The following is a 17246-nucleotide window of genomic DNA, read 5'->3' as shown; positions in this document are numbered from 1 at the left end:
ATAAGGTAATTCTTTAGGCTACGTTCCCACAACAGGATTTCACTGTCATCTCTTTGTATGGCTGCCAAAGAAGACCTCCATCATTTCATAATGATCATCAATATTATTTGCGGCCTTCATTACCGACAGCTGTCTTTTTGCGCTAAAATGTATGCCATCCAGAAAGACGGGCATCAATTTTATGTGGCGGTAACAAGTTAGTAACCTGCTATGTTGAAATTATTGTCAGAATTACGTAGATGCACATTTGGTAGTGATTTACCTCCAGTGATTTTTTCTTTCTTAAATACTGAGATGTCCCCAAGTATTATTTATTAAAAAACAGAGTGAAACATTTCATGGAGGTAAGTTCTTTATTAGCAAGCTATCAGCAAAGTTATACAACACAGACAAGTTGAGTGTTGCAGCTGTTATCATGTTTCCTTCTAGAGAGAAAGTAGTGATCCATTTAGATATTCTGCAAAAGAAAACAAAGAAAATGTAAGCCATTTATTTTTATGGATAAGATACCAAGATATTGGGTTAGTTTATAGTTACAAAATGGAATTAAAGGGAACCTGTCACCCCCTGTGCTGGGGTGAAGGCCGCCCGACCCCCCGCTAGAGCCCCGGATACTTACCCCATCTCGCCAAGTCTCGCTCCTGGAGCTGGTCCCGGGACGGAGATATCCTTGTCGGAAGCCCGGCGCGCGTACTGCATAGATAAGTCCGATGCCTATAGAGAATAAATGGAGCCGTCATTCTCTATGGGCATTGGACTTATCCCTGCAGAGCACATGCCGGGCTTCCGACAAGGATATCTCCGTCCCGGGACCGGCTCCAGAAGCGAGACTTGGCAAGATGGGGTAAGTATCCGGGGCTCTAGTCGGGGGTCGGACGGCCTTCATTTTGGCCCGGGGGGGGGGGGGGGGGGAAACAGGTTCCCTTTAAGTCTAAAATTACTGGTGCCATAAGGCTCATTACAAATTCGGTAAACTGGTAACTAGTGATTTCAAAATGACAGTGATGACCGTAACTGAAATTCCGCTTTCTACATTTGTATCAAATATCTATCTATCTCTATATGACTAAGGCCCTGTGAACACGGAGCAAAAGCAGCGAAATGACACTTTATGGGAGGCTCGCGCGCTGCATCTCTCAGCGCTGAAGAATGAACATGTTCATTCTTCAGCGTGGAGAGAGGAGCTGTGCGAGCTTCCCATAGAGTGTGATTATGACAGAAAGGCTGTACATCACTTACGCTGTTGATCCAGGAGATGTAAGAGGAGACCTTGGTAAACACAGATGGTTTCTGGAAGTAGTTGCATCCAAGAGAAGATCCAAAGCTGACAATACCGTGGACCTCATACACACCATTGACAGCACAGTTCAGGGGTCCACCAGAATCACCCTAATGTGCAATGATGAAATATAAGCATGAGCATGATGTTAATATTTTGTACAGTAAGTATAGCTTTGTATAATAATAATTTTTAATGTAGCCTACATTCTCAAATGGTTGTCTAGAATAATGGATGTTGGTAGAGAAACCATGAAAAAAATCACAAATATTTTGTGCAGTTCTATATTAAAGAAAAGCAAAGTAAGATAATACTTACATTGCAGGAAGACTTGACTCCATCCCCACCGGCACAGATCATGTTGGTCTTGACAGTGCTTCCCCACCAGTTGCTGAGTGAGCAGGTTGAGTGGGCAACTACAGGCAGATTGGCTTGCTGGAGAATAGTGGCAAGAGCTCCTCCAGCTGTTCAGAAATAATATTTTCTTATTATAATCATGCTATCGCAATAAGGTGTGCTTTTCTTATTTAGGTGACAGTAAGCACATGAAATGTTACATTGCAACAATTATCAATTTGTAACTAGAATATGCATTGGGTTCTCCTCTTTGTGAAATCAATTTTTGTTAGAAGAAAAACTTAACACAGAGTGTCCAACTTTCCAACAGGTGTATATTGTGGGATAACCTGGCAGCAAGCATGTAAAATAGCAGCCTTACTTGTCACCATGTGTACCACTAGAAAGACAGTGGTAGTCTCTTGTTTCTGTGGCACTTAGCACAAGAGGATAGAATGGTGACACACAAAAACAGTCTAACCTACTGTTATGTTCCCATAAGACATCCTCAGGGTTACCTGAGAATGAAGGTAAATTTCTTACCTTCATCCTCAGCAGCATTTTTGGGAAATCTTTACTTTATTCTATATGAAAATTAAACAGTTTGGTGCCATGGGACTACCTCTCTTGGTGCACCATCCTGCTCCTGCTGTTAGTAACTGGTACAGGTACTCTTTTAAAAGCACCTTAAGGCTATGTTCACGCACCACTGTTATTATACAAGTAACTGACGTCTGTGTGTGAACTTAGCCTCAAAATGAAACCCAAATTCACTCTACTGATGCTGAAAAATCTATGGCTTTTGAAATGCAGTGATGAAAAAAAACACTAAACAAAACTAAACTAAAAGAACAGCAACTTTAAGGGGTGAAGTTTGTTTATAAATAAAATTAGTGTGAAACTTTATAAAATGTGAATATACTGCACAAAAACAGCAATTACAATCAGCATGTATTAGTTCATAGATGGGTATGATCAACATCCCAATATCAATATAATAGGGTTAGTTTAAAAGAACAGTAATATCAATCAACATGCTTTTTCATTATTAATATGACAGTGACAACTGTTCTGGTCATAAAAACAACTTGTAGCCTGAGTGCTTGTCCATTGGTTTAGCTCCCCAAGACATTAGTCCACTGTTCTGGAAACAAATTGCACCATGGGTAGTAGCCAACATGTGAGGAAAGGCATGGTGTGGATGGTGTCCACAACTGAGAAGTGACCATCTTTCTGTATATTCAGTACATTTCCATGCTCTTATGGGCAAAGATTAATTTTTAAACCAGAAGAAAGCTTCTTGTATGACAAGCTTTATACAAACAACTTACTAGTAAGTCTTCCCCATCCACTAACAACACAGTTGTAGTTGTGGGCCAGGGTAGATTCACTTGCAGGCAGTGTAGCCAGTTTCACAGAATTGTTCAGGGTTGCACTGGAGGCCAGCCACAGGACGGCAATATCGTATCTGTACAGAGAAAAGATACAAATGTAGTAGAGGTAAAATTGCATCTCCCGAGAAGTGAGGTGTTTCAGTGTAGCAAATATTGATATGAATTAAATAATTATTGGTAGGTTGCTGCAGCAGACATTGCCTACAGAAGCCACTAAATAATCAATAATAGTAATAAAAACAGTACCTATATGATTCCAAAATCTAAGTATTTGGAAACATACAGTCCTTTGCTATGTTTTGTGTAATGCTGTTATGTATAAGTGAATTAAAGATTTTTTTTTTACCCAGCAGCAACGTTGTTGGTGTTCCAGCTAGCGTGTTTCCTGATGGTAGAGACGGAAATGTACTGTTCTGTGCCGTCATTAGCACTAAGACTGTGATCTCCAAGGGCCACACGGAAGGAAAGTGTCCTGTTACAGAAAATAAGATGAAAAATATTTAGCGGGTAATATAACGTAACATAAACCATTTTGTATTGTATTACAAGCTATGGGTATGAGAGTTCTGGAGATAAATCATTGATCCAGGGATTTATTTTGACACCTATATATGAGGTTGCAAAGGAATTTTTCAGTTTTTTTCTTCCCCTAAATGAAAACAGCCAGGTTATAGGTAGAAACCAAAAAACCTTTGGCTAAAAAAACTAAAAAAAATTTATTTTCAAAAGATACACAATAAATGCTCAAAAAAATGTCAGCTTTGTGTATAACACCAAAAAATTTCTTTATAAAGAATAGATATTTGAGCCCACTGCCAGTTGATTAATAATTGATAAAGTTTATTAAATCAATTATTGTAGACAAACATGATTATAAGACGCAATTTCATAAGGTTTACTATATACATACATAAAGGAGGACTGCACAAAACCGACAATACAAACAAAAGGAAAGGGAAGCCACACTGTTCATGCATGAATAATTGGAAAAATACAGGGCATGCTTTAGCCAGTGAATCATATATATTACAAAGTGCAAAAGTGCAGCATGCAATAAACAAACATAAGAAAGGCAAAGCATGCACAAAAAGTCAAATAAATAACACAGTTCATATATAGTTGAATATCCTGAGGTGATAGAAATAAACCATAAAGTGCAAAAAGTGCTTAATATAAACTAACAATCACCTCAGGCAAAGATCAAGATCTAATAAATACCACAGAATACAAACACCATGCATGTATGCGGTGCGGCTCCCTTACCCACAGGAACACCCCAATGCCGTTTCGGTACACCCTTCGTCAGGTCTACAGTTATGGTTTATGGTTTACTTATCACCTTATCACTATCACCTCAGGATATTCAACTATATATGAACTGTGTTCTTTATTTGACTTTTTGTGCATGCTTTGCATTTGTTTGCACTTTTGCACTTTGTAATATATATGATTCACTGGCTAAAGCATGCCCTGTATTTTTCCAATTATTCATGCATGAACCGTGTGGCTTCCCTTTCCTTTTGTTTGTATTGTCGGTCTTGTGTAGTCCTCCTTTATGTATGTATATAATAAATCTTATGAAATTGCGTCTTATAATCATGTTTGTCTACAATAATTGATTTAATAAACTTTATTAATTATTGATCAACTGGCAGTGGGCTCAAATATCTATTCTTTATGAAGAAGTTTTTTGGTGTTATACAGGTTATAGGTAGAGATGATCGAACAGGGCCGAGGTTCAGGTTCATATGAACCCGAACCATCGGCATTTGACTCACGCTGCCTTACTGTTCTGTGGGGAAGGTGGAGACAGCCCGAGTACTGCCTGGAAAACAGGGATACAGCTTAGTAGGCTGTATCCCTGTTTTCCAGGCGGTACAATAGGCTGTATCCCTGTTTTCCAGGCGGTACTCGGGCTGTCTCCACCTTCCCCACAGAACAGTAAGGCAGCGGGAGTCAAATGCTGATGGTTCGGGTTTGTACAAATCTGAACCTCGGCCCTGTTCGATCATCTCTAGTCAGTGGCGCCGCAATGATGAGGCGACCTGAATCGTCTGCCTCAGGCGGCGCCACCAGCTGCTATCATGGGGGCGGCATTCAGTGGCGTAGCTACCACGGTCGCATCGCCGCCGCGACGGGGCCGCTACTGTACTGCCACTGTACTGCTCCCATCCCACTCCCTCTTGTGACCGCAAGCAATGTTTTGCCTGCGATCACAAGAGGCGGCAGGGACGGCCCCCGGCTGACGTGCGGGGCTGGGAGCATCTTGAGGGCAAAAAAACAGGTCCCGCGAAGCTCCGCCCCCTCCGCTGGAAGCCCCGCCCCCAGCCGCGGTAAGCCCGCCAGCGCGCGTGACAAGAAGACTAGAGGAACCATTCAGGTGAGTAAAGATTTTTTTGTTTTAAAGGGCATGATGGGAGGTGTAGTGGTATGATGATGGAACAAGAGGATGATGAGGATGTAGTGGTATGATGGTGGAACAAGAGGATGATGAGGATGTAGTGGTATGATGGTGGAACAAGAGGATGATGAGGATGTAGTGGTATGATGGTGGAACAAGAGGATGATGAGGATGTAGTGGTATGATGGTGGAACAAGAGGATGATGAGGATGTAGTGGTATGATGGTGGAACAAGAGGATGATGGGGGGTGTAGTGGTATGATGGTGGAACAAGAGGATGATGGGGGGTGTAATGGTATGGTGGTGGAACAAGAGGATGATGGGGGGTGTAATGGTATGGTGGTGGAACAAGAGGATGATGGGGGGTGTAGTGGTATGATGGTGGAACAAGAGGATGATGGGGGGTGTAGTGGTATGATGGAACAAGAGGATGATGGGGGGTGTATTGGTATGAGGATGAGGGTGTAGTGGTATGATGGTGGAACAAGAGGATGATGGGGGTGTAGTGGTATGATGGAACAAGAGGATGATGGGGGGTGTAGTGGTATGATGGAACAAGAGGATGATGGGGGGTGTAGTGGTATGATGGAACAAGAGGATGATGGGGGGTATAGTGGTATGATGATGATGATGATGATGATGGAACAAGAGGATGATGGGGGGTGTAGTGGTATGATGATGGAACAAGAGGATGATGGGGGGTGTAGTGGTATGATGATGATGATGATGGAACAAGAGGATGATGGGGTGTAGTGGTATGATGGAACAAGAGGATGATGGGGGGTATAGTGGTATGATGATGATGATGATGATGGAACAAGAGGATGATGGGGTGTAGTGGTATGGTGGTGGAACAAGAGGATGATGGGGGGTGTAGTGGTATGATGATGGAACAAGAGGATGATGGGGGGTGTAGTGGTATGATGATGATGATGATGATGGAACAAGAGGATGATGGGGTGTAGTGGTATGATGGAACAAGAGGATGATGGGGGTGTAGTGGTATGATGGAACAAGAGGATGATGGGGGGTGTAGTGGTATGATGGAACAAGAGGATGATGGGGGGTGTAGTGGTATGATGATGAAGATGGAACAAGAGGATGATGGGGGTGTAGTGGTATGATGATGGAACAAGAGGATGATGGGGGTGTAGTGGTATGATGAGGGAACAAGAGGATGATGGGGGGTATAGTGGTATGGTGGTGGAACAAGAGGATGATGGGGGGTGTAGTGGTATGATGATGGAACAAGAGGATGATGGGGGGTGTAGTGGTATGATGATGATGATGATGGAACAAGAGGATGATGGGGGGTGTAGTGGTATGATGGAACAAGAGGATGATGGGGGGGTGTAGTGGTATGATGATGATGATGATGGAACAAGAGGATGATGGGGGTGTAGTGGTATGATGATGGAACAAGAGGATGATGGGGGTGTAGTGGTATGATGGAACAAGAGGATGATGGGGGGTGTAGTGGTATGATGATGGAACAAGAGATTGATGGGGGTGTAGTGGTATGATGAAGGAACAAGAGGATGATGGGGGGTGTAGTAGTATGATGATGGAACAAGAGGATGATGGGGGGTGTAGTGGTATGATGGAACAAGAGGATGATGGGGGGTGTAGTGGTATGATGATAAAGATGGAACAAGAGGATGATGGGGGTGTAGTGGTATGATGATGGAACAAGAGGATGATGGGGGTGTAGTGGTATGATGGAACAAGAGATTGAGGGGGGTGTAGTGGTATGATGAAGGAACAAGAGGATGATGGGGGGTATAGTGGTATGGTGGTGGAACAAGAGGATGATGGGGGGGTGTAGTGGTATGATGATGATGATGGAACAAGAGGATGATGGGGGTGTAGTGGTATGATGATGGAACAAGAGGATGATGGGGGTGTAGTGGTATGATGATGGAACAAGAGGATGATGGGGGGTGTAGTGGTATGATGATGGAACAAGAGATTGATGGGGGTGTAGTGGTATGATGAAGGAACAAGAGGATGATGGGGGGTGTAGTAGTATGATGATGGAACAAGAGGATGATGGGGGTGTAGTGGTATGATGATGGAACAAGAGGATGATGAGGGGTGTAGTGGTATGATGAAGGAACAAGAGGATGATGGGGGGTGTAGTAGTATGATGATGGAACAAGAGGATGATGGGGGGTGTAGTGGTATGATGATGGAACAAGAGGATGATGGGGGTGTAGTGGTATGATGATGAGGGGTGTAGTGGTATGATGATGGAACAAGAGGATGATGGGGGGTGCAGTGGTATGATGGAACAAGAGGATGATGGGGGTGTAGTGGTATGATGATGAGGGTGTAGTGGTATGATGATTAAGGAACAAGAGGATGATGGGGGGTGTAGTGGTATGATGATGAGGGTGTAGTGGTATGATGATTAAGGAACAAGAGGATGATAGGGGGTGTAGTGGTATGATGATGAGGGTGTAGTGGTATGATGATGGAACAAGAGGATGATGGGGGGTGTAGTGGTATGATGATGAGGGTGTAGTGGTATGATGATGGAACAAGAGGATGATGGGGGGTGTAGTGGTATGATGATGAAAGGGCAGGAGGATGAAGGGGGTAGTAGTATGATGATGGAGGGGCAGGAGGATGAAAGGGGTAGTAGTATGGTGATAAAGGGGCAGGAGGAGGGGACAACATGGGGGGCATCTGTAAGGGGGATAAAATGGGGGGCCATCTATATGGGGGATAACATGGGGGGCATCTATAAGAGGGACAACACAGGGGGCCATCTATAAGGGGGAAACATTGGGGGCCATCTATAAGGTGGACTACATGGGGGGTGTATACAATAGGGCATGCACAGAGGGGGGCATGTACTTTAAGGGGGGTCACATAGTGTCAGGGCTACCTACTAAATGAGGGTGTAAAGGGGACAGTACAGATGTGCAGTTTTTAGAGAGATGATGGTGTCAGTGTGAGGAGCCTAATATGTCTGTCTGGCAGATTCTGTGGATTCGTGGCCCAGAGAAGTTCTCAAAATCGCCCACAACAGATGGAGAAGATGAAAAGGGAAGAACTCCGATCAGAGAAGACGTCCCCTGTGAGTCACTTGATATAACTGCACTGTAATGTATATGGTGTATAGATCCTGTGTACAGTGCGTCCACCTCTATATGACTGTATGAAGTGATATTGGTCTATGTACAGAGGATTATATTCAGTAGCAGCGGTGGTGTTAGTCACTATGAGGTGGTATTATTTGTTACTTGTTATCTGGTACTGTGTTTTATTGGATTTAGTATACTGGATTTGGTCAGTAACAATATGGTGGTGATGGTTGTGGTGTGGCGGTAATATTTCCCCTTGTGTACTGGTAATATTGGCAATATTGGTCTCAGTAAACAGGATTTGTTTAGTAACAGTATGGCGGTGATAATATTTCCTGTATACTGGTATTATTGGTAATATCAGTCTTGAGATATATATATATATACCAATAGCATCGAGAAAGGGGGGGCCCAAGTTGACCTCTTGCACCAGGGCCCAAGAGACATTAGCTACGCCCCTAGGGGCGGCATTCAGTGGCAGATTATAATATGGGCGGTTCGGGCGGTCGCCCACATTATAATCCGCCACTGATTGTACCATGTACCAGAGACCCCCGCGCCCGGACAGCATCTGTAATTAGATGCTGGGAGCGGGGGAGACTGTATTCATAAGCGCCGCAGTGTAATGAATCAGCCACGCGGTGCTGTTACTACAGCGCGGCGCTTATGAATACAGTCTCCCCCGCTCCCAGCATCTAATTACAGATGCTGTCCGGGCTCAGGGGTCTCCGGTACCGGCATTCCACGGAACGTGGGAATGCAGCCTTTAGTCCCCCGGCTGATGTGTGGCTGCCGGAGGTGTCCCATCCTGTCTCCGGCAGCGCGCGCATCAGAGAGCTCCCTGTGCACTGGAAGTCACAGCCACAGGCGCACGGGGAGCTCTCTGATGCGCGCGCTGCCGGGGACAGGACGGGACACCCCGGGCAGCCGCACATCAGCCGGGACCAGACCAGAGAGGCTCGACGGGGGAACGGATGGCAGGTGAGTTGTGTGCTGTTTTTTGTTTTTGTTTTATCTGCTGTGCAGGGGGGGGACCATATATAAGGGAGAGGGAAGAGGGGGACCATCTATAAGGGGGGGGGGGACCATCTCCTAAAAGATCAGCACCCTCCTCTCCTGACATCCTCTGTGCTGCTGGGACTTCTCCTATAGGATTAGCACCCTCCTCTCCTGACCTCCTCTGTGCTGCTGTGACCTCCCCTATAAGATCAGCCCCCTCCTCTCCTGACATCCTCTGTGCAGCAAGGGACCAAACATTATGTTTATTGGGGACAGCAGTTGGGGGGGGGGGCAGTAGTGGATTATAATGTGGGCGGATTGACCCGGGGGGGGGTCGTCATCCTATAGTTCGCCTCGGGCAGCAGAGGCGCTAGAATCACCCCTGTCTCTAGTTATAGGTTGTAGTCGAAGGACCTGTTTTTTTTTCAATTATGCAACTATATATTATAGATATTTTTCAGTAGATTACCTACATTATTCAAATATAATAATATAGCAGGTGATAGTACAAAATGCAATGATTACCTGTCCACACAATGTGCGGCGGTCAACACACGGTTAGCACGGATGAGGGAGGCTCCACAGGTGTGGTACCAGCTGCTGCCAGACTGATACTGGAGAGATACCTAGAGGAAGCCAATAAAGGAAGAAACTATAAATGGCACTATCTCCTAAAGGGTCTCCATCTCTTAGGGCCAAATTTATTTTTAGAAAGGATTGTCAAAAGGGAAAAGTTTCATGATGCCTGAGACAAGGGCAGCTTTACACAGGCACAGTTTCCATCATTACAGCTAGTTATGATTTACTTTGAAATGCTGCAGAATGTTGGTGAAACCAAGGATCTAGTCCTAGGGAACTGGGAAAAGTTTCTCAGGACTGGATCCATCTTTTCTCAGCACCTGGGGAGGAGCAACACAGAGCGGAGCCGACTTCAAAGCCTGCAGCCTGATGAGCAGAATGCAGATGGGAACGAAGTGAAGCACTTCGTTCCTACTGTAGATTCGCTCATCTCTAATTATTAGTAAATGATTTTATATAAAGAATGTCACATATATTAGTATGTAATACTGACCTGCCAGGGCCAGGCGTTCTTTGCTGCATTAGTTCCTCCTACTACGCGTCCATTTTCATTGTCTTCAAAATAGCGGATGTCATCATCATGACATTGTCCTATGTACAGAATAATCCAGATTAACAAAAGGAGAAATTGGAAAATATTTGGCAGGTTTCCCTATTTTCAGTAAGACAAGAGTGTGTTGTATGTTGGTGTTTGGATTAACAGTAGTTACATACATGTTGTATTATACCAGTATGTGATGTATAGGAAGAGAATAACTATTACATTGTTTATAATGTGACTTATAATGATGATATAATGTACATTCACATTGTTAATTTTGATCAGTTAAGAATATCAAAGTAATACAGTTCCATGGTGTTTGGAAACCAAACAAAACTACCAGCAGTATACACATTAGATGTTATACCCCCTCCCTGCCATGTCAGATTGAGATGGCTGATCAGGGGATACTATTCCACACAGATTTACGGAGAACCTCATAATGTGCATATGTAAACTAGCAATGATGATCTACACCGTATGCAAGAAATAAAAATGCATCTTTTTTTTGACTATATAAGATATCTTATTGCATTAAAGTAAATTGTTTTTACTAGAGATGAGCGAACTTATAGTAAATTCAGCCAAACTGAACCTGATCGCTTGGTCATTGAATCTCCCAGCCTGGAGAAGATGGATTCAACCTTAAAGTGTCACTGTTGTTTAATTTTTTTTGCAGAAATTTATAGTCCAGGCGATTTTAAGAAACTTTGTAATTTGGTTTATTAGGCAAATATGCCAAAAAGCCTTTCCCCAGGTCCCCCCCCTTGCCTTCTCTCTCTCATCCACTGCTCATTATCAGTAAATCTCGACTCTTCTATACAGTCGGATCCTGTCTGTTCTATGAAGAGGGGAGGGGGGAGGAGGGAAGAGGGAGATTAGTCGCCAGTAGAGAGCAGAGAACAAAGGATTACACAGCAGGACCTGTGTGAAAGCCCCTATTCAGAGGTCAGAGAGGTCAGTGCTGACTGTCAGGGGAGATAGCTTGGTGATGTAGCTATAATTTAACTCTTTGTTGTCCTGTTTTGGTGCCTCATCTCCCTCCACCTCTCCATAGACAATCATGAAGACAGGGGATAGAGCTTCAAACTGCTTTTTCATGATAAAAATGCATTTTTCGGTTAATAAACCCGAATACAAAGTTTCTTAAAATCGCCTGTACTATTGATTTCTGCAAAAAAAATAAACGACAGTGACACTTTAATGCTGCCTGGAAAACATTGATAAAACCCTAGAAGACCTATGGCTGGGCAATCAAGTTCTGGTTTGGCTAAACTTACTGTAAAGTCACTAGTTTTTACATGCTATACACATATTTAATGGACACAAATGTTCAGCAAGGCTGATCACTATGTTAGCAAGCAAAAGTCTAGTGATTTTTTTTAAATTTTTTATCAGCATTGAATCCATAAATGGCTGTTGTGCAAAGCTGCTCACTAGTGCAGAGTCATGTATAATCAATATAAATCAGAATGTTTGCAAACAATATATTATTTAATCTTTATTTCTAATTTTTCTTCCTAGTTAGCAATAAAGTTAGATGTGATACCGCACACAATCCAACCACTTACCGCAGATGACAAGAGCAGCGAGCACAAGAAGCCTGAACATTGTGAGACAATTCTGTGAGAATTCTCCTGTGGCAGACCTATTGGTGGTGTCTCCTTATATACTATTAAAGAAGTGCTAACCTATAGTGGGAAAAGTTCCAGCTGTTGCATTTAAACATGGAGATAAATATAAGTTTAAGCTTTTCTCAAGGGCAAGTAACTTAAATAAATATGTTCCTATAAGTTTAGTATCAGAAATAGAAATAATAAACAGAAAAGAAGATTGCTGTTTTTTCCCCCCCCCCAAGTCTGGTGTATGTTTTTACTAAGCCATCGTATTTTTCTAATAACCAATATATCTAGTCAATCAATATTTTCTAAATTTTTCACTGCTCAGCATCTAACCACCTTCAGCCTACAACGTCAAGAGAAACACAGGATGAACCCCATATTATACCCTGTTAGGGTGCGTTCACACCTACAGGATCTGCAGCAGATTTGATGCTGTGTTCAGTTATTTAAATGAAATCTGCTGCAGAAAATCAGCTGCAGATCCTGTAGGTGTGAACGCACCATAAAGGGAGATTCTTTTTCTTTGGATAGTAATGTGGACTCCAATGTATAAGCAATCTAGTATTATAGATTTGCTTCTGGTTCTGTGTCTCTACTGCTATGTCCCTGGCATACGTGGAACACATTGTTGGCGTTATATTACATGGTGAGTGCCATTGATCTTCGTGAACCATAATTCTTTCTGCTGCTGAGCACCTCAAGGGCTCTTAGGTTCAAAAACAGAACTGATGTTTTGGTGCTAGCCTTCTCAATATCTCACTGGCACATAAGTCTGCATTATAGGCAGCATAGTCTGACTCTAGTAACAGAGACACTTCCGCAGCTATGGAGGGTAAGTAAAGCCCTCTGGCTACAGAAATGGCTGATAAGACCCCTGCAATTACAAAGTGGAGGTGCTGATCAACAACCCCTGTCATTTGGACATTTAAATGCTGTGATTGCTATTAGTCCAGAATTTAAATGGTTAAATGACTGACACTAGTGTGACTAAAAGACTGTCAGCTATTAGCACGGAGTGTCTGCTACCCATAGCAACAAACACCCGTTGTGTATGAAGTGGGCTTAGCCTTCTCCATACACGCCTTCCCCTGCCTAGCCCATTAATAAACATGGGCTGTTTGGGAAGGGGTTAAAGGGTTATTCCACCCAAGAGCTAAAAAATAAAATGCTCTCTAACCTACCTGGTCTTAATCTTACTTTCATTCTCTCTCGCAGATTTTTTTCAGAATGAAAGCTATTCTGTATAAGAGTTTTGAGTACCATCCCCTTTGGAACCTTTACACACAATAAATGGAATGGATTTCGCTGTGCTCATCACTAGTGTGCTTCCTTGCCTATAGATTATTAATTTATTACATTCATGTATCTATGCTATTGCTACATTTACCCTTTCTTTACATAAGGATATGTATTGTCCCCTATTATATTTCTTATTTCTTACTGTTTATATTCCTTAAACCTCACTGAAACTAACTACATTTAATTTACATTTTTTTTGTCTAACTGGTGATGAAATATAAGGAAAAGTGAACTCAACCTTTGCACATAACAATCTACCACCTGTGCGATGGCTATTTTTGCATTTTTTTTTCTTGGAAACCTTGACAAAACCTTTTTTACACTGATGTGTTACTCAGCACATTGTGAAGTTGTTGCAAATAAATAACAACATTAATATGCCATTATTATTGTGCATATTGTAGTATCCTCTTGCATTGCTTAACGCTAAGGCTATGTTTACACACAGTTAAATAAAAGCAAAATACATCTATAATTTTGAGGTAAAAATAAGACCATATTTTCAATGTATTAATGCACTCCATTGGACAACCTCCTTTAGCAAAATTTTTTTTTTTCCACCTGTTCACATATTGTTTTATTTCCTCTCAAAATAGCTGCAGTATTTTGGTGTTTTACTGTGTTTGAACATAGACTGAATGGATTTTTTCTTGCAAAAGCAGTAATAAATAATTAGCACGTTCATTATTTAGTTATCTATATATTGTGTCCACTGTTGTCTAATTTCCCATTGACTTTTATGGAATGCATTATTACATTAAAAATTCCGCTGTAGTTTTTTACCTAAAAAAGAAAGCAAGGGAACGTACCAGCATTAAAGCCTGAGAAGGAGGCCAACAGTCAGGGAATTGCAGTACTTTCTTTGTTTATACAGATACAGAAGCATCTTTTTAATTCAATTTTATTGGAAGGTATTTTCAGTACAGACAGTATACATACATACTCACAAAAACACTCTGGTTAGCATTTGAAAACAGTGTAAACCACCCCACCATGATAAGGTGGCCTCATGCTCAGGGCGGACCCTACACTGTACATGGCATGAAATACGCCTATGTTCTGGGCATGCAGGATCCATCTTATACCGGCAAAAGTAATTACACCACCTGGGTGGGATAGGTGGAGTGCACGACCAAGTAGAGGCAGCCACTCCCCCATCTGGAACACAGAAATAAAACAATTTGGTCAGCTCTCCTAGAACCCCATTCACACTAGGCAGGAGCACATTGCTATGGCTGAACTTGCAAACACACAAAACACAGAAAAATGCAACAGCTCACTGCAATGGCAAGATACAGACCCACTACAGATATGAAAATAGTTAAAAGCAGCCCTCCAAAAGCTAAAAAAATCTCCACAAAAATAATGAGGCTCTTGGTTACCATTTGCAAAATATACGTACATAGTCATACAGAGTATTGTACTTCAAGGAATACATCAATAAACAATGCAACGTTTTCTGGCTAATGTCTATTATTCCACATCAACGTATTCAAGAATATATAATTGTACAAACATTACCATTTACTGCATAACTGAAACAAAACATGGAACTAGGAAAGTAACCTAGCATACAGTGGGCGAGTGAGGTGCTTATCCATCACATGAAAATCAGCCACAATTAGGTATTTCTAAATCCGAAATCATTGTCAGAGGGGATTGACACCCATACCTTTCTGAACTTGGAAGGACATCTCCTATGCATATAAACTACTGTATATGCTCATATGATACTGCTGTACTCACTAGTTATATCCACATCACCTATCCATTTACCTAAGCATAATGGCCTCCAATGCAAAAAATAATGTTTCCGTAAGGTAAATACTCAAATGGTGGGTCCACATCTCCTTGTTTAAGGCACCAAATAGGCATACAGTGGGGTGCATGGGTACTGGCATTTTTGTTAAAGTCTCCACTACCTCACACCAAAAGGCATGACAACACGGACAGGTCCATATCATGTGGCAGAAAACAGCTGCCCCATATAGCTAGCTGCACACCATAGTTGACAGGAGACTCTGGGGGAGATTTATCAAAGGGTGTAAAGTTTAGACTGGTGCAAACTGTCCACAGCAGCCAATCACATTTCCTCTTTCCTTTCACCAGAGCTGGAAGCTGAGCTGTGATTGGTTGCTGTGGCCAGTTTGCACCAGTCTAAACTTTATACCTTTTGATAAATCTCCCCCTATGTGTATAGGTAATAGTTTTTGCCCAGACACTCTTTCTACCAACAGCAACGACCACAGGGATGGCATACCAACATAGTCCAGTGGGTGTCTGTCTGATGTGGTAGGAGGGTCTGCCTCCCTCCTCAAGGCCATGTATTTAAGTTGACCAGCTAGGTAATACAAGTATATATCTGGCATAGTTATGTCCGCTAAATCTTTGGGCCTTTGCAAGTTAGCTAATTGCAGCTTGGATCTTGGAACCCCAGATAAAACTGATAATAGCCGAGTCTAACGTTTTAAAGAATATCTTGAAAATTATGACAAATATATGTTGTAAGACATATGGGAGGACTACCATTTTTGATGAGATTTATCCTACCAGCTACTAGCAGTGGAAGAGCACTCCAGATTTTCAATTTGTGTCTAAATTGTCCTATTAAGTCAGGGGTAGGAAACCTTGGCCCTCCAGCTGTTGCAAAACTACAACTTCCATCATGCTTTGGCAGTCCAGGCATTGGTAGTTATAGTTTTGCAACAGCTTCAGAGCCAAGGTTCCCTACCCCTGTATTAAGGGGTCTGTGTTCTGGGCAAGCATATCTTAAGGTGTCTTGTTAATATATATTCATAGGTATTTAAATTTAGCAACAACAGATAAGCCCTCCACCGTGGAATCCACCAGATGCAACCTCGTTGGGCTTATATACATAAGAAAGGACTTGGTCCAGTTCATGGAAAGACCTGAGTAAATACCAAAGGTGTCAGGCACATGGAAGAGATGTGTCAGGATGGGAGAGGAATAGGAGTATATCAGCATAAAGCCCAAAGTGAGTAGAAACAAAAAAGAAAAAAAGTTTCAGAGGGCACTCACCATTAAAATCTTTTCCTTTATTTCATCTTCTTAAAATGCGAACAAACATAAGTGCAGGACGAGCATGATGTGGATGCCAGAGCTCCTCAATCAGCGCGGCAGCCTGACAGCTGTTTCGCGTGTCGGAACCACGCTTCTACAAACGCTTCTTCAGCATAAAGCCCAATACTATCCTCCCCTCCAATATACTGTATTCAAGAATAGATGTAATCGGCTCTTAGAATGGCAGCGAACAGCTCTGTGCCCAGTGTGTGTAAGAGCGGGGAGAGGGGGCAACCCTGACAGGTTTTGTGTCCCAGGGGGAACAAAGATAAAGTTAGCCCGTTTAGCGATATTGCTGCTTTAAGGCTTTTGTATAACAGGGCCATCCATGCTATAACATTTGGGCCAAAGATGAATTTATTGAGCACTGCAAGTAAGAAACGCCACTTAATAGAATTGAATGCCTTGGGAGCGTCTAGTGCTGTCAAGGCCCAGTCCTCAAAGAGGACCCTGCTGACAACTTTGTGCAGGAATTCAGGACAAAAATAGGACAGGATCTATAGACTCCTGACTAGAGATGAGCGAACCTCGAGCATACTCGAGTTCATCCGAACCCGAGCGTTCGGCATTTGATTAGCAGTGGCTGCTGAAGTTGGATAAAACTCTAAGGTTGTCTGAAAACATGG

At 42.5% G+C, this 17246-nt stretch overlaps 1 protein-coding gene across 1 annotated transcript; it reads right to left on the bottom strand.

Moving 5' to 3' along the window:
- Positions 1-336: 336 nt before the first annotated feature.
- On the bottom strand, positions 337-12229 carry LOC138794160 (chymotrypsin-like elastase family member 1). The gene is made up of 9 exons (XM_069972929.1): positions 12190-12229; positions 10571-10668; positions 10024-10124; positions 3356-3481; positions 2947-3083; positions 1598-1743; positions 1240-1389; positions 620-714; positions 337-457 (listed from the first exon to the last, which is right to left on the bottom strand). Exons 1-9 carry the CDS (start codon positions 12227-12229, stop codon positions 337-339), a joined length of 1014 nt encoding a protein of 337 aa, XP_069829030.1.
- Between the last annotated feature and the right edge of the window lie 5017 nt (positions 12230-17246).

This window comes from Dendropsophus ebraccatus, chromosome 5 (genome assembly GCF_027789765.1).
Source record: "Dendropsophus ebraccatus isolate aDenEbr1 chromosome 5, aDenEbr1.pat, whole genome shotgun sequence".
Classification (NCBI taxonomy): domain Eukaryota; kingdom Metazoa; phylum Chordata; class Amphibia; order Anura; family Hylidae; genus Dendropsophus; species Dendropsophus ebraccatus.
This window is presented reverse-complemented; position numbering and strand designations above follow the sequence as displayed.

What these genes read in the sequence shown, in the direction of transcription:
- LOC138794160 (XM_069972929.1), bottom strand. Translation starts at nt 12,229, where the DNA reads ATGTTCAGGCTTCTTGTGCTCGCTGCTCTTGTCATCTGCG. An exon ending in CGCTGCTCTTGTCATCTGCG is followed by an intron (nt 10,669 to 12,189) that starts GTAAGTGGTTGG and finishes TTCTGTACATAG; the next exon opens with GACAATGTCATGATGATGAC. An exon ending in ACATCTCCTGGATCAACAGC is followed by an intron (nt 715 to 1,239) that starts GTAAGTGATGTA and finishes TATTCTCTATAG; the next exon opens with GCATCGGACTTATCTATGCA.